We start from the raw sequence: 17,488 nt of genomic DNA on the forward strand, positions 1-17,488 counted from the left end.
AGTTAATATTCTTGACGAGTTCACGAAGTTACGGACGAGTACCATCCTATTCACGAGGAAACTTGGAACTCTGAAGGCAGCTAGCCCGACTGTCTGTCTGTCTGTCTGTCTGCGCCCTGCGCCCGATCGATCTAGGGACAGGGTGGTCCGCCAGTACAGTTGATTTCGCGCACCCGTGAGGAGAGGTTGCACCAGACGCAGCGACGTTCCACGTTCTGTTTAGGTTGGCTTTTCTTCGTTTTTCTCTTGTCATTTAATTCCATCTAACAAATTAAATTAGTTTTAATATATCACTAGCCCACATTTGCAGTTGTTGTAATTTTTTTTGAATATTTGTAATCTATCGCATTTTGGTCTCCTTGAATAATATTTTCCACACAGTGGAGTTTTATAAGTGACAATTCCTTGAAATGTAGGCAGTGTAGTTAAGGAGCTAAATTTATGATTTTAAATCATAGTCATACATATTTCACATGGTATTGTATTCATATGTCAGTTTTTTAAATGACAATGTTGTTATTATCGTTGGTGTCATTCCAAACAAAAAACCCTGGCTTGTTTTAGACTAGCCTTTTACGTTGTGGTAAACGGAAATTTATACAAGACTTTAAGAAATATTTTCTTACCAATTAGGACACAATCCCATGAATCCATCGTAGTTCAATTGTTTCTGCAATTAAACGAAGTTTTCTGATAAGGAAATTGTTTAGATGTCCAGTTAAGATTTTCCCATTTATATTATTATGGTTTTTAATATTTTTTTATTACTTAGAACTTGTTATAAGAACATTGAACATTTTAAATTAAAACTAGTATCTTGTATAGTAACTTCTAGTCTCACTGCTAGATTGCAATCTAGTAACGGAATAAAGTTAGTGCTGCAACACCAGGCATTGACGTTTTTATAAACAAAGCTTATCTAGAATGTTTCATAATATGTGTTCAATCGTCAACCTCCTATGATAAGCGTCTCGTTGTTTGTGAAAAAAAATCATTAAACACTAGGTAAAATTGTTTGTTGCAGAATTTTCCACATTTAAATATGCTTGTAATTGAAACAGTGTGAATGTAAGTGTAGTTGATAAATTTGAAATGATTGGACTAAACATTTTACGTAGTTGCCGAGTCTGTGGATTGGAATATTCGTACCGGAAATGTGTAAGCGCTATATGATCACAGATAGCGTATTGCGGACTGACAGTAAGTTACTCGCGGTCCACGTCCACGCTAAGTTTGTACTGGGGAGTGTGCGACTTGGCAACGTTGTGCTAACTCAATAGATCGGATTGTTCGGACCGGAAATTTGTAAGCGCTATATGATCGCAGCTAGCGTATTGCGGACTGACAGTAAGTTACTCGCGGTCCACGTCCACGCTAAGTTTGTACTGGGAAAGTGTGCGACTTGGCAACGTTGTGCTAACTCAATAGATCGGATTGTTCGGACCGGAAATTTGTAAGCGCTATATGATCGCAGCTAGCGTATTGCGGACTGACAGTAAGTTACTCGCGGTCCACGTCCACGCTAAGTTTGCACTGGGGAGTGTGCGACCTGGCAACGTTGTGCCAACTCAATATATCGGATTGTACAGACCGGAAATCTAACCCTCAAGAATTAACCAACCAGAAAATCAAAACATAAAAATTTTGTTTGTAATGGGAAGGCTGGTTGTAGGAGGGAGGGGCGGGTCAAAAGTACCCGGATATCTCATAGTACTCGACGGGATGGCCCGTTTAAAGCTAAATTGCGCACGGAACAGAGAGGGGTACATTCCCCACACATAACTGTGATTCCTGTGATACATTCATACGTTCCTGTGATACATAACTAAGAATTTTACAAGCTCTAAATACCGATATAATAAACGCAGACAACATCAATTTGGAATGGACATTACACTTAGGCGCACATGTTATCAAATATTACTTTTTCTGTATCCAGAGAAGTTATCTAAAATGTCTATGAGTGTAACACGACAAGTATTTTCGAACCTAAAAATAGATTGCGCCACCAGTTCCAGTGCCATGCCCGTGGAAACGAGCGAGCACAGCGAGTGCCCTCGTTTTATAAAACCACTGTGTTGTAAAATGAATAGAAATGAAGTAAAAAAATGATTGAATATGGACAATGGAAACCTAACCAAAAATACAAGATCACCAAAGCACAACAACCCGGATGGTTGCTTCGTAGCCAGCGCCAGTTGACAGAATTTGTTAGTGTTCCACTATGTCCCGACAATGGTAGTACTAGGTCTGGTCGTCGGATCGAGCTGTGAACAATTGCCTCAGTGTGATTGTGTGGTAGTGGGTCACTTCAAGTATATGACTATGACTATAAATTAGCTGGTCAGCACAACTGTTGTATTAGTAGCGTCAATTAGAATATTTTCCTCTTCGATTATATTTTGGTACACTTGTCTGAAACCTCACGGATGAAAGATGCAACCCCTTCTCCACCCCAGAGTATGCCACTGCCTTGGACAGTAGACTACCAGACCGATATTTTACCACTTAAGGGCAATTTCTTGTACTAAGTATTGTATTTTAGGGTCCTAAGTTGGAAAATATACTCCTCCCTGTTCCATGCTCCATTTAGCTTTAAACGGACCATCCTGTCGAGTATAGCACACTTTGTGTTTAGGAGTTTAACTTACTTTTCAGGCTAACCTGGAGAGTAATTTAGTGGATAATCTAAACTGATTGCAGTTGCAACAACCTATAATCCACAACATAGTTTTAAATACTTGTGACTGAATTGGACAAAATAAATAAATCTCTACAATGTGTTTCAGAATAAGTTCTGAGTATTAAGGTTTTTCCTGAAGGACTATATTGGAAGTTTTGGAAGAGCATATAACAGATGACTAGAAATATCTTTGAGCAGTGGCTTATCCTAATCCTCAATTTTTCATTACGGTATAGAGTTTTCTGAATTGATCATATTTAGGATAAGCTGTGAGGTCTTTTGGCTGGAACGACAGTTTTACATCACTTTAATTAAAAAGAAAGAAACATACAGTTTCCAGTTGAAATTTAAATTACATTTTAATTTAACAAACCACATGTTATTTCATTAATCAGTAGGCTGGTGCGAAGGTGTGTAGATAAGAAAGGAGTGTATATTAAATTCTAAATCACGATCAAATTTATTAAATCACTTTATTAACATTAATTTGTTATTAGATGGTAAAATTTATCGCAGTAATAATACAAATTTCACTGAGGAAGCAATATTTTTGAAATGCTTACTTTTATATAATAATACCTTTAATATTGTTCAGGCGACAGATTAAACTGCAGTGTCTAGAATTTCTTCACGGCGAGTCATTAGTTATTTCTATTGAATTTCAGAAATGGGTTTTCTTTGGTTTTTGTTTTTTTACCTGCACTTGTCTACCTTACAATTAACGTCTCATAGTGTGCACCCTTTGCATCTCAAGTGTTGTCCATTTGTAATGAATCTTTTTTCGGTTTTCAGATTTCCTTCCCTATAACCAATCTACTGACATAATCGACAACTCCCTCTTCTTAAAAATGACGCCACCTTTGAACGAGTGACGAATATGATCAGCATCTGCAATATGAATTTAAATATTCAGATGTTAAAAACCTTAAACAAGTATAATTGCTTTCGTCATTACTTACTGGATGTCTACCTAAAACACAATAATGAAGTAAAACGAAAACACAAAGTAATAACAACAAAGTATCTCGGATCTACAGTTTGCTGAAATAATCAGGTTTGCTAGTCGCTTGGACTGCTTTCATAATAAATTTAACGGTTTGGATTTACGTGTCGTTAAATGTGTTAGAATATTAAAATAAAATTACGAATATGATTTTTTTTTTAAATTTAGTACTTTTATGTAAATTGATTTTTTATTATTAATACATTACAAAATAACGTGTCATTAATTTGAAACGACGGAACTAAAATTTAAAATAAATTAAAAAATAGATTAGGTTCTGAATGTATTACTGGGTATACATGAAACCACAGAATGTGTTAACCCACACGATGCAGCTGATTGTTCACTCAGCTGTTTGGTAATAAAGTAGCTATATGAATCTACCATGTAGTAAGCTCTTCAAGAGGCAAAACGATTAATACCGAACCCTTCGAATGGGTTAGGTGGTTTTTGTACCTTTATATGGCACATGATCTGAAAGTTACCATTACACACTGGGCTAAGGTTAACCTAGTTAAAAGATTTGAGTTCTCACATATGACATGATACTTCACAGGCATGCATTTTTTACCTTTACGTTTACAGGTAAATACGAAAAATGGAAATTAACTATACAATTACTGCATATGTATTGACACGCGATGTGTTGTACAGATGTCTTGTAAAAGATCAGTACATCTGGAGAAAAGATAGCTGAGTTATTCTAGAGTGGAGTGGGTAGTTTTTTCAATCAATACCAACTCTTTTACACCTGACCTAGTTCCGTCCTTTGTCTTCCCGTCCACATGAGCCACAAATACTACAAAATGTATTGCATAAGATTAGCATTGTACGCATAACAGGTAGTTGAATTATTGTTGTAGAATCAATATCAAAGTTATTTACTCTTGACCTAGTTCCGTCTTTCGTTTTGAGTCCTTAACAGCCACAAATATTATAGATTTATTGTGTAATATCAGCATTGTACGTAGAACACTCAGCTGAGTTATTATAGTTTAATGATTATTAACTCTTCTACTCCTGACCTAGTTGCGTGCTCTGTCTTTGCGGCGTCACTATACACTAATACTACAGATGTACTCTGTAAGATCAGCATTGTACGTAGAACACGCAGCTGAGTTATTATAGTTTAATGATTATTAACTCTTCTACTCCTAAACCTAGTTCCGTCCTCTGTCTTTGCGGCGTCACTATACACTAATACTACAGATGTACTCTGTAAGATCAGCATTGTACGTAGAACACGCAGCTGAGTTATTATAGTTTAATGATTATTAACTCTTCTACTCCTGACCTAGTTCCGTCCTCTGTCTTTGCGGCGTCACTATACACTAATACTACAGATGTACTCTGTAAGATCAGCATTTTACGTAGAACAGGCAGTTGAGTTATTATAGTTCAATTAATATAAACTCTTTAACTCCTGATTATGTTCCGTCCTTTGTCTTTGCGTCCTTCGAGTTATCGTATGCTTTAGGTGGATTCTGAACTATACCAATATATATTATATATGCTTTGTCCTAAAAGGAATTGACCATTTACAGCCAGATCCCAATCAAAATACTAATCTGATAGATTTAAGAAATGTTGAAATCGCACATTAATTAATTTTAAAATCATGGCAACCAGATGGGTTGAACCTAAGATGATTCTATTTTCTTTCTTATGCAATTTTTAGTTCAATGTAAACATTTAACAAAGATTTTACATACAGCTGATTGGAATCCTGTTGTTTATGGTATTTATTTGCTAAAATTCTATTTTGGTTATGTGTTTAATTCTTGCTTGGGTTCTGTTTCTGTTTTATAATTCAGTGTGTTTCTGATGAAGGGTTCTGAGTACTCGAAAATTAAAACATGAACACTGGATTTTCTGTTTTTGTTTAGACTTTTTAGGAAGAGTATATATATATATATATATGCATAGGTAACGCCTACAACCTTTATACTCTTCAGATAGTTCCAACAATAACGTTTAACAGCTAAAGTCGAAACCAATAGCTTTTCATTTTGAAAACTGTTTTACAATAATATAAACATGTTTAGTACCAGATGTGTATTATCCGCTTAGGATTAAAATCGTGACATTGAAATATGGCAAATAAATATCTTGCTATCAAATATTTTTAGCTTGTGCATATATTTTACTTTTTTAATAAATAATAACGATATAAAGATATTTATTTGTGAATTTTGTTGCAAATTGATGCATCTTTCTGCTGTTTTGATAATTTTTATTTTGTTTCAGGTTATATTTAACTATATTAAAATTTTTAAAGGTTTATTATTTTATTATGGACCCTTTGTGTTGTTAAGTCATTATTTATTTCGTTTCTTTGTTTGTAGATCTGGAAAACGATTGGGCAGTAACGCTTTAGCCAGGTATGTTAATTTATACTTTTGTTCTTTAGTTAAAGTTATTTTAACGTTTCATTACAGTTAATTTATATTAATTTGTGTTTTAGTTATGATTGAAGAAAAAAATCACAAAATGATTTTCTAATTTTTATTTATATTTTTTTTTGTTTTCTTCGTAATTGCACTGTAGTTTGGCAATACTGTTGATTTACGTTTTGTTACGGTTTTGATAGGTTTCACATGGAACATAAAATTTGTCAAACGTCCCATTCTAAGAATATATCATGAGCTTCACAGATTTAATATTCCTTATTCGTTTCCAACAAGTTGCGTGATTTCCCCCAGGAATACTACTCGGGGGTGTAATTACACACGTAATTTCATTAGCAACACCCGCCACCCTACTTAGTTTGCGATTTTAATTAAGTAGACGAATGGATTAGTTGAACACTTCTCGGAAAACCCGAGTTGTCTTTTGATTTTTGGCAAGTTTGGAGATGCTTGTTTTAAAGTTTTATCACAGCCATATATTACTATGTAATAACTCTTTAATAAGGTGTAATGCATGTTATACTGTAAACAACTGTGCGTGGTCTTTGGGTGATAAGTTTATATTTAAAAACGCACGGAAAAATAACGAATTAAGCGTACTAAATGAATTGTCCAGCAAGATATAAAGCTATTCTTGTGTGAGTAATTGTATCCAATTTTTTAGGGTTTTTTTTATAAATGTCTTTGTATAATTTCTACACCTCGATTGGCAAGCGCCTGCACAGCGTTTAATACCACTATAAAAGCACACGCCATTGATTTTGCGAAAAATTTTATCAGGCGAATACTTGAACAATATCTACACCTCGACGGTTGAAGGCAACGCGATACTACCTTAGTGCAGAACCTTGAACAATATCTACACCTCGACGGTTGAAGGCAAGCGCCTGCAGAGCGCTTGATACTACCTTAGTGAACACACGTTAATGATTTTGCGGAAGATTTTATCAGGCGAATACTTTGAACAATATCTACACCTCGACGGTTGAAGGCAAGCGCCTGCAGAGCGCTTGATACTACCTTAGTGAACACACGTTAATGATTTTGCGGAACATTTTAGCAGGTGAATACTTTGTAAAATATCTACGTACACTACACCTCGATGGTTGAAGGCAAGCGTCTGCCGGGTGCTTGATGCTACTTTTGTGAACATGGCGACAGTGGATTTTGCGTAAAATTTGAACAGGGGTTGCTTGACGTTAGAAATCCAAATGTGTGAATCAGTTCTAGCGTGCACCAACATGAAACTAATTCCCTGAAAGGTGTTTCTCTCTATCATTACTATGTAATATTTGGTTCGTAGATGGTCAAAGTTTCAATATTACACATTTCTCACATTGTCGAAAAAAGGGAATGAAGCATTTTCGGAATATCAAGGTACACCAGTATTGTTCGTTTTGTTTGAAATTTATTACAATGCAATTAGTCCTTTAATGATTTCAGCCCATTGCTTTATTAATACTGTATGTTATTTTTAAACGGAACTGTGCGTTTATATGTTTCCAAACTGTTACGTCGTCATATTAAAAACTTTTACGGGTGTCAAAAAGTTAATACAAAAGCATAGTTGTCCTGCTCATAATGTACATTGCGAAAAATAAAGTGTTCTACAATATATTTGAAAAGCGATTGCAAGAAGCGGATTTGTGTGAGGTTTACTGAACGGAATTATTAATTGGATATATTGGTAAATTTGTTGGATAAACTTATTATGTATCCTGCAAATTGAATTTGTTTTGGCCAGTAATTAAAAAATAAATCGTTGCTACGTTATTAAAAAAAATAAAAACTTTAAATATTTATTGTTGTCTAAAGAGAGAAAAGAATATTTCCCAATTATGATTTGAACTAAATTTACTACAAAAAAGTAGTTTTGATAGATAATTTTTAATAAAAATGAGAAAATCGCTTAGACCGAGAAAGGAGTGAGGCTTGTTGCCGCCTTTCTTCAATTAAAACAAATCAATCTTGTCTGTTCACTTTTAGCTTTGCAAGCATTTTATTTTTGTGTTTGGTCTGTGAATGACCGTGAATTGAACAAATTGGAAACAACGTATTAATTCCGTTTACTATTGAGGAGTTTAAAAATGAAAACTAATATTCTGTTAATTTTTACCTTTAACCTGTGTTAAATTAAGACAAAAAGTAACAACCAATCACGGACTAAACAGAATGCTACCTTAAATGATTGTTAGGATATAAATCAAGAAAGCCTTCTATTTTGATTAAACGATTTATGTTTCTGTTTATGTGTATATTCAATTAAAATTACTACTACTTCTACTACTACTACTACTACTACTACTACTACTACTACTACTACTACTACTACTACTACTACTACTACTACTACTACTACTACTACTACTACTACTTCTACTACTACTACTACTACTACTACTAATACTACTACTACTACTACTACTACTACTACTACTACTACTACTACTACTACTACTACTACTACTACTACTACCAATGCCTGGACCGGTAGGTTTTTAGTGGGTGAGAGTCCCACACACCAGGGCGAACACCTGTCCCTGACGGTGCATAATGCATTTTCCTATCGTGAGAAAAAAAAAAAAAAAAAAAAAAAAAAAAAACTACAACTACATAAAGACTACACGGGCCTTTTTCTAAAAAAATAGCAATCAATACGTAAAGCCATTACTACATGTAAGATTTTTGGAATTTTTAGATGAATCGAATTCTTCCCTTGGTGAGAAAAGGAAAAACAGTGTAAAATGTTTAACTCGAATCTTTAAAGTATTTATAAAGTTTGGAATAATCCATTCATACAGTTTGCCATTTCCACTTGCAGTACGGTACTGAAGATTTAACATTATTGTTTTCTTTTGTGATGTAATCGACTTGATACCTTCAAATGTTGACTGGCAATATAATTGCAGTAGCCCGTACTTACAGCGGCCAACTTATTGAAGGCTGTTAAATAATTTTATAAATGACTGTATTAAAAAAAATTAAAAATACATGTTTTTGTATTTTATTTAAATTTTTGAAATCATTTTAAAATTAAAATTTGTAACAATTTTTGTATGAATTGACTTGAATAGTTTATATCTTGTCTTTAAACATCAGGGTTCGAGTAAATTAATGATAAAGGTATATTTTATAATTAATTTACCAAATAAATGATAAATTAATATATTTTATTTCTGACCAAACAAATGTTGGGTGATCAGTGAAAAATGCGTTAACGGTGTTAAATGTGAATCTAATCATTTGAATGCTCGGATTTTCAATTATTTCTCTCCACTTAGATGTGAAAATGAGTTTGAAAATCTCAGTTTGAACCATTGTACCGATCTGATTATAGATGGTTCACGCCTGAGAACTAACTTAGCAGACAACTCCACCACTCTCCACCCTCCACCCACACACCAACACCACCCAGCAGTTACTTGTGTGGGAGGGGGCTGTTGACCCCTGGGATATTATTAACTCGGTGGATCACATGTACCCGTTCACTTCCTAATAAACCGTCGTCAATTTTGTGTTTAACTTTTACTCTTGGTTGCTTGTAAAATCCGATATTATTATCAATTTTTCTAGGATCAAAATGTGTAATTGAGTTTATATTTCGTCTGCGTCAAACATTATTTGTAACCAAAGATACAACACTACGTTTCGAGATCTGCAATCTGATCTCTTCTTCAGGTAAATAACGAACCTTATACATAATTACAAAATATGTTAAAGTAAACAAATCATACCAAAGCGTTGTGACACGCCTAAGTCAGGAATCACAACCACCATGTTGTGTGTCAACTTCACTAACTCTAAAACATGCACTATAAAAAAAACTATACACAACACTAGTCATTTAAACTGAACTACAGAATACAGGTAACAATACGTCTGCATTCGTCTACCAACCACCTACGACCGACCATACCCCAATAGCTAATGGCGATCGTCACGGCAGAAACACGATGGCGGCTATAAAAAAGGAAGGGGGCAGGAATGGGCCTTTTAAAATTATTATTATTATTATTGGTTCATGTTAGATGAACTTCTTAAAACCATTCTGTGACTCCGCATAGGTTTATTACAGATAACTGATCCGTTTCATACTTTGGTTTTCTTTTTTTCCGGACGATGGAAAATGTTCGGATAAATTTTGTTTCCTTCACAATCCTTCCATCGTCAAAAATAAACTTCAAAAAAAGAACAAAGGTATATATTCCGTTTTATGAAAAAATTGTAGTAACCCTCAAATTTAAAGATAATTTAAATTTACTTATTCGTTGGGTTCTCTGCTTGAATTGCCATCAAAGGAATGCAAATATAAGTTCGAGAATGCGAAGTTTAACTAACGTAGCTAGTCGGTTCTGGTACAAGAGGATGGCCCTACAACGTACATAGTGAGTTGAAGTGGGTGGCCCTTTGACTAAGGTTACATTTCCTTTGTAACTTTTAATAGCCAAGTTCCTCCACACCTCCCCCCCTCCCATCACCCGTTCTACGCCGACTTCAGTTTCAAGATGAGAGCTCTTCTCTGTTTGACGAACTCTCAGACTAACCGTTACAAGTTTAAGTTCAACTTGCGGGGCGGTTGCCCAAGGCTACTCTGTGTACACACAGAACGAGTCTGAAAAGTAATAATAAATATCCTTTTATTAAAATGCGACATAAACGGGAGAAATTGTTCTATTGTAAATTATTGAAAAATCTTCATCACGCTTTCAGAAAAATACAGATTAAGAAAAGCTCATGATTGACCGATAAAGCAAGGCTTGTCAAGAGTATGAACCACTGTAAGTAAGATTATGCACCCGGGACCTTTTTAGAACCGGGTGATCAATAAAAGTATTTTTCATTAAGTGCGTGAAATTTCAAAATGGCACCTTCTATCAAAAATGGACATATCACTTACACATTAGCCGCGCTCGTTGATAAAATTGCTGAAGTCTGTAATGCCTTCTGGATCACACCGCTTCGAAACACTGCTTACAAAACTGAATTCTGAAATATTTCGGTATCACTGTGAAAAGTCATTTGCAGTAAACAGGTGTTAACAAAAATATTCACACCTAGTTTCGGGTTTACAGATCACAAAATATGGCTTTTCAAAGCGTGGCAGAAATATTTCGGAATTTAATTGTGTAACCAACTTATCGAAAGGGTTTGAACCAGAAAACTTTGATGTTACTCATGACATCGACCACGTAAGTCTTAAAGAACTAAAAGGTCTAAAGTCTTAATAAGAAGGGAACGCTGTTGGAGACGTTTTTTCAGTTAGGCATTACCTGTCGTAACGCGTAGAAGAAAAGGTAAATATTGTTGCCCTTTGCTTTACTGAGCTCTTGTTTCCATTAATGAAACTTACTCGAAACCAAGTTAAAAAAAAAATTGTTTCTATAAACAGTATGTGATGATATGATGACAAATCATTTTTTAGCGCATAACATTTATAAACTTGTACATGTTGTAATAGAAAATCGGTACCTCGTTTAACTACCATTTACAATAGTTTGAAACCTTTAAAACCTACAATAAACAATTGGTAATATTTACACACTTTCAAAATTGGCTGATTCTAGATATTCATTTACTGAGTAATAGGTCTTATCTAAGAGAAAGTTTTTAATCGTATTATAAAATTATATATTTATTCAATTATTATTCGATTTAAATAATTTTGGTGTCATTAGATTTGTGATAAAATCCTCTAAAAACTGCTATTCTTGTAGTTCTCGAGAAAAATTGCTGGTTTTTAGGATATTCAAAGTTAAAAAGTTTTAATGGCCGCCATTCTGAACATACTAGTTAATTTCAAGATATTTTTTCAGTAACTAGTCTTGCTATCGTAAACTTTTGAGCCAAATTTTGTATAATTTAATTTATAATTTCAAAGGTATTAATTTTTTTTTTTTTAAACACATACAGGCAGACATATGGGAAACCAAGCACCGGAGGCCTATGTTCATTTGGTGAAATATGTTTGTCTTGACCTGAGCAATAATGTGGTATTCCTCTGTCCAGGGAGTTACGGGACACCCTGTATATATAAAACCTCAAAACATAATAAAGTGACGGTACTATAATATATGTACCTTAAAAATAAAATTCTACGTCGTGTCCTGGAGCTGAATTTCGTTGATATGCGTACTGATTTTCTTTCATTTAAATACATACTGCAATTTACATGAACATCCTAATATTATACTACGATTCTTCATTGTGGAGTGGAACCACTCGTAATATATCATTTTAAAAACTTTAAAACTCCCTATATTTTGTAAAAAAATTTATATATAGCAAGCAGAAATCGGTCTTTTTTCTAAAATTTCTGTATGGGAATTACAGCATAAATGTTCATTCAAATTTATACCCAAGAAATAAATAGTTGCACTTTTCTCTAATGTGATTTTATTCAAAATAACTAGGATCAAATCACCTGTATTTTGAAGTGTTCTAAAATGAATTAACTGTGATTTTAAATTGCATTCTCTCCAACAACAGCTCAGTTCACACACTGAAGAGTAAAAGCTTGCACATGAATGATCTTTGAATCGTTAAATGCTTAATGTCAATATGTTTGAACTCCAACGCCTCTCCCACTCCGAGCCAGGGGGGGGGGGGGAAAATCCTGTGTTGACAGAGCGAATCTCGTACTCTGATCCTACTCCAACAGTTCGTCTGTTTATTTGTGTTTAACTCAGCTCGACCGTAGTTATCAGAGGCTATGACATGTCGCAAGCCAGTCCCTTTTACATTATCAGTCACGTTTTTAGTGGCAGCGATTACTCTTAAAACATTTCCTATACCGATATTTTCTGTTCATGGGTGTACTGGATTTAACTGGACATTTAACTTGTAAAATAATTCACAACTATAATTCATAGAGGTTGTTGTAAATGTGATTTACATGCTGGACTTTATCCAATCCATATTATTCCCATGGCTGTAATAAAATTTTGCTAGCTGTAAAATGTAATTGAATTAGAGTAATAGCTTAAATTAGTTGTTGAATCCCCCCAATTTAAGGAGAAGCATGTTATGCCCTTTAGTGTTACGCCCCATTATTACCTAGTGGGTCACTCAAATTGAAATAAAATCGTTAGTTGTTTAGATCTTTTGGGGGGGGTTCTAAGGTTATAACCCATAATTTTAGAAAATAAAAATGTGTCAACACATTCTTCAAGGAGATTTGAAATTTTTTATTTAATTTTTTATGAAAAAGCACTTCCATATTACGGTTTATGATTACATAACACAGTTAAAGTCAAAATTAAATTCGGTTAAAATGAGAATTAAAATTATTCAATCTAAGCAACTCCCAAAATTCCCCATTCCCTTTAACATTTAAAAATGTTGTTCGGAAGCTCGGAGTATTTGTGTACTAGGAATTCAATTTTTATACTCACGTTGACGATTTATGAATTACAAAAAGATTTAATTGCTAATGTTGGACATCATACTAATAAATTGAACTAAGTGTAATATCATTCGCATTTTTATTATATTTGAAATTACTTGTACATTGGTGACTAAATATGATAAATGTGCCATGTCAAATGGAAAACACTGGCAGTATTTTAGCTGCTGAACAAATAATTCAAGCAGAGCATTATGGTCATTCCATGTCAAATCTTCACACTTTAGATAGAAATTTTATCTCACCATTTAAGATTTCATATTTGTTCTGTACCAAAATTATCTTGTGAGTACTGAGGCTAAGCAGAGTATGAATCAATTAAAAAAATACATAGTTTAAAATTTTCAAAAAAATTTCCATAAATGCTTTTGTTAATAACATAAAAAGCCCATTGTAAATATGGGATGAGAATGAGTTCATGTTTAAACGAAAATTTCTGAAACTAGTTTTTTATGGGTAGCTTGTTTTTACCGAGTAATAATACTTACTTATCTTTAGAAAACTGTTCTATTTATATCATTAACAACCATTTAATAACATTATTTTAAACTCCATACTTTTTGAAAAACTGCAGATTAAAAATACAACGTTTTTAAATATACAGGGTGTATATTATGTCTGGAAACACCCAAATATATCCTTTAATAATTTAAATATAAATTTGAAACCTCTTACAATCGTGATAGAGATTGGGCATCTACTTTTTGGAACAATGTTTTGTTATGTCACACCAACGGGGGACGTCCTGCCGAGGGTATCGTGAATATTCTTAATGGAAGCCTATACCTTGTGATACATAATTTTAAAGGTAATAGCTTACTGAATTGAATGCCACAAACCGCATCTCAAAGGAATTATTCTATCAGAAAATAGAGCATTTTTTAGTATTGAAAATTTACTGATGTTCAACAATGTAATTTTTAACATGGTTCTTGCCACAAAATGTGTTACACTAATCTTTTAGCATTTTTTTAAATGTTCAATTAAATAAAACAAAAATTTCATTTTAAGCTGGGTTCTATTAGCACAAATTTGCCAGTTTTTATTACAGTACAATTTATGGAAATACTTATGTTATTGATTTTTCTTATTACAAATAAAAAATAATGTATGCTGTTAGAAAAGTCTTACAACAAACGTTTTACCTGCATTTGGTGTCCAAAGCAATTGTTCGAACTGTGTTCCCTTCTACGGTTTGACAATGAGCCAATCTTGTGTAAAATGATTCGACAGAGTTGCCTAACATTTCTTCAGTTATCAAAGCAATCTCCTCTATAATCCTGTTTCTTAGGTCTTCCAAATTATGAGGCTTTCTTCTATAAACATTGGATTTTTAAATGACCCCATAGGAAAATAATCGATTGGTGTACAAATCTGGAGAATCTTGGAGGCCATTCGATTTCTCCTCTTCGGCCAATCCATTTATGAGGAAACCATCCCAAATACTCTCTTACCTGTCTCCCATAATGGGGTGGAGCACCATCCTGCTGAAACCATACATTATCAAAGTATTCTCTGATGCAATTTGAATAGCTGGGATTATTTCATTTTGGAGCATATTGTAGTAAAGTTCGGGCATTTTAAATTTCCATTGATGAAAAAAGGGTCCAACAATTTTGTTACCTAAAATTCCACACCATACGTTCAGTTTTTGTGGTTGCTGTGAATGGGACTCAGTAATCCAATGTGGGTTTTCACTTAGCCCAGTAACGGCAATTGTGCCTGTTAACATTGCCATTTAGGAAAAAAGTTGCCTCATCAGAAAATAGTATTGTTGGTCAGAAAAATCTCTTATTGTCATCACATTTGCGCATCACAAGTTCACAAAACTCAACTCTTCTGTCGTAATCATCCTCACTTAACTGTTGGACTAAATGAACTTTAAATGGTTTGTATTTATTAATTTTCAAAAATCTTACTCACAGACATAGGGTGCATATCATGTTGCTGTGCAGCTTTTCTGAGCGATGTATGTGGGTCTTCAATAAATGTTTGCAAAACATCTAGTGCATGTTTCTTCATCTGTTGCAGATTGTATCCTACCCGACTTTGGCCGATTACGTACACTCCCTGTCCTTTCAAAACGCTCAATAGTTTTTGATATTGTTGAAACACTTATGGGATTCCTTTCTGGGAAAGTGTCATTAAACAAATTACAAAACTTCCGATAAGATCTTTGGACGATCGCCATATCCTCGCATCATCAACAGAGTAATTCGTTCTCTTCAGACAATTCCATTAAAATGCCAAATAAAAAACTGAACTACTGTAATTAGATAACTTGTTGACAGCAATGCTTCAGAGACACTGATTAAATCGACAGGAATGATATGGACCTTTGTCCATTTGTAATTCCCAAGCTTAGACCTGTCTAGTGAAAGCTCCGTGCTCAACAAACTGAAACCTGTAGACCAGATGATTAATAACACAATAATGTTTTCTCATAGGCTAGTGACCTTTGTCTCTTTAAACATTCCTGCTGACTGGAAAACACCAAAGTACAGATTCATAAGTAATCAGAGAAAGTGACTCATAAGTTTTATTCATTGTAATAAAAACTGGTAAACTTGTACTAATGAAACCAGCTTAAAAATAAATTGTTTATTTTATTTTAATTGAACATTTAAAAAAAAATGCTAAAAAATTAGTGTAACACATTTCTGTGGCAAGAACCATGTTAAAAATTACATTGTTGAACATCAGTAAATTTTCAATACTAAAAAATGCTCTATTTTCTGATAGAATAATTCCTTTGAGATGCGGTTTGTGGCATTCAATTCAGTAAGCTATTACCTTTAAAATTATGTATCACAAGGTTATAGGCTTCCATTAAGAATATTCACGATACCCTCGGCAGGACGTCCCCCGTTGGTGTGTGACATAACAAAACATTGTTCCAAAAAGTAGATGCCCAATCTCTATCACGATTGTAAGAGGTTTCAAATTTTATATTTAAATTATTAAAGGATATATTTGGGTGTTTCCAGACATAATATACACCCTGTATGTATTATTGCTTATAAAAAAACGACTGCCAGATATAGTTTTTGTTAAATCATATACCATTTCTATCCAATATTTTCATTTTGTCATGTTATTTACAAAAGTAATATGGATTCATGAACAATTTTTAAATTATATACTTTTTGAAAAAAAAAAAAAAAAACACACACTTCAGTTGAAACTACACTGGGGAGAGCAAAAATCCAGTGTGTCATTTAAACATGGGCAACCCTATGGATATCCAGGAGCGGCACATCACTAACCGCATATGTAGAGATATTGGGGTAGGAGGGTGGATCGATATGTCTAGTTTAGTGCAAATGATGACTGCTGGAGTGGGTGGAGCTCCCTTAGTAATAGAGGCTGTTGCTGGACATGAGAGAGTGTTGTGTCCTGCCCACGATTACTGGAAAACGAAAAAGAGCTAGCATCCCCTTCTTCCAGAATGGCATGACTGCTAAAGCTTCGATATCCCTCCTCACAGAATCTCGACAGAAGTGGCCTCTACCACCAACTGTACTCGTCCTGAATATTCTGTCATTCCGGAAGCAAAAAGGTTCTTTTATGATTAAGTAAAGTGAGAAGTCTATCAACTTCTTGTTTCAAGTGAACAAAAACATATTTAGAAAACAAAGGGAAAATTACGAATATACAAATATTCATTGGTTTCCTAAAATTTACACTACGTCGACGGGGTCACTCCATCTGATTTCAACTAGATGTTAGCTTCCAAGTATTATGATTGTATGTAGACCAGTTATTATCATTGAATATGCGCATGCTTTTACCAAAGCGGTTCAGTACCTGCATTAAAATACAAGGCTTGTAATACTCTGATCATCGGACAGTTGTGACTGGAGTGATTTGAATTTTTCGGGGCATCCAAACTTGTTCTGTCCACATCACTGGCATCGCAGAAGAAGTTTTTGCTTTTCATGCTTCCTTTAAAAAAGGAATTGTGTGTTAAAACAAAATGGTTAGGATTTATA

At 34.0% G+C, this 17,488-nt stretch overlaps 1 protein-coding gene across 4 annotated transcripts in view; it reads left to right on the top strand.

The window, feature by feature from the left end:
- The window catches only part of LOC124353766 (rab11 family-interacting protein 4), a 224,922-nt gene that overhangs the window by 130,993 nt on the left and 76,441 nt on the right, over window positions 1–17,488 (top strand). For all 4 annotated transcript variants that reach the window (XM_046803760.1, XM_046803763.1, XM_046803764.1 and 1 more), the window contains one exon: window positions 6,032–6,067. In XM_046803760.1, coding sequence (XP_046659716.1) covers window positions 6,032–6,067 — 36 coding nt within the window. The remainder of the gene's footprint in view (window positions 1–6,031; window positions 6,068–17,488) is intronic.

The sequence above is a fragment of the Homalodisca vitripennis genome, chromosome 2, assembly GCF_021130785.1.
Source record: "Homalodisca vitripennis isolate AUS2020 chromosome 2, UT_GWSS_2.1, whole genome shotgun sequence".
Lineage (NCBI taxonomy): Eukaryota > Metazoa > Arthropoda > Insecta > Hemiptera > Cicadellidae > Homalodisca > Homalodisca vitripennis.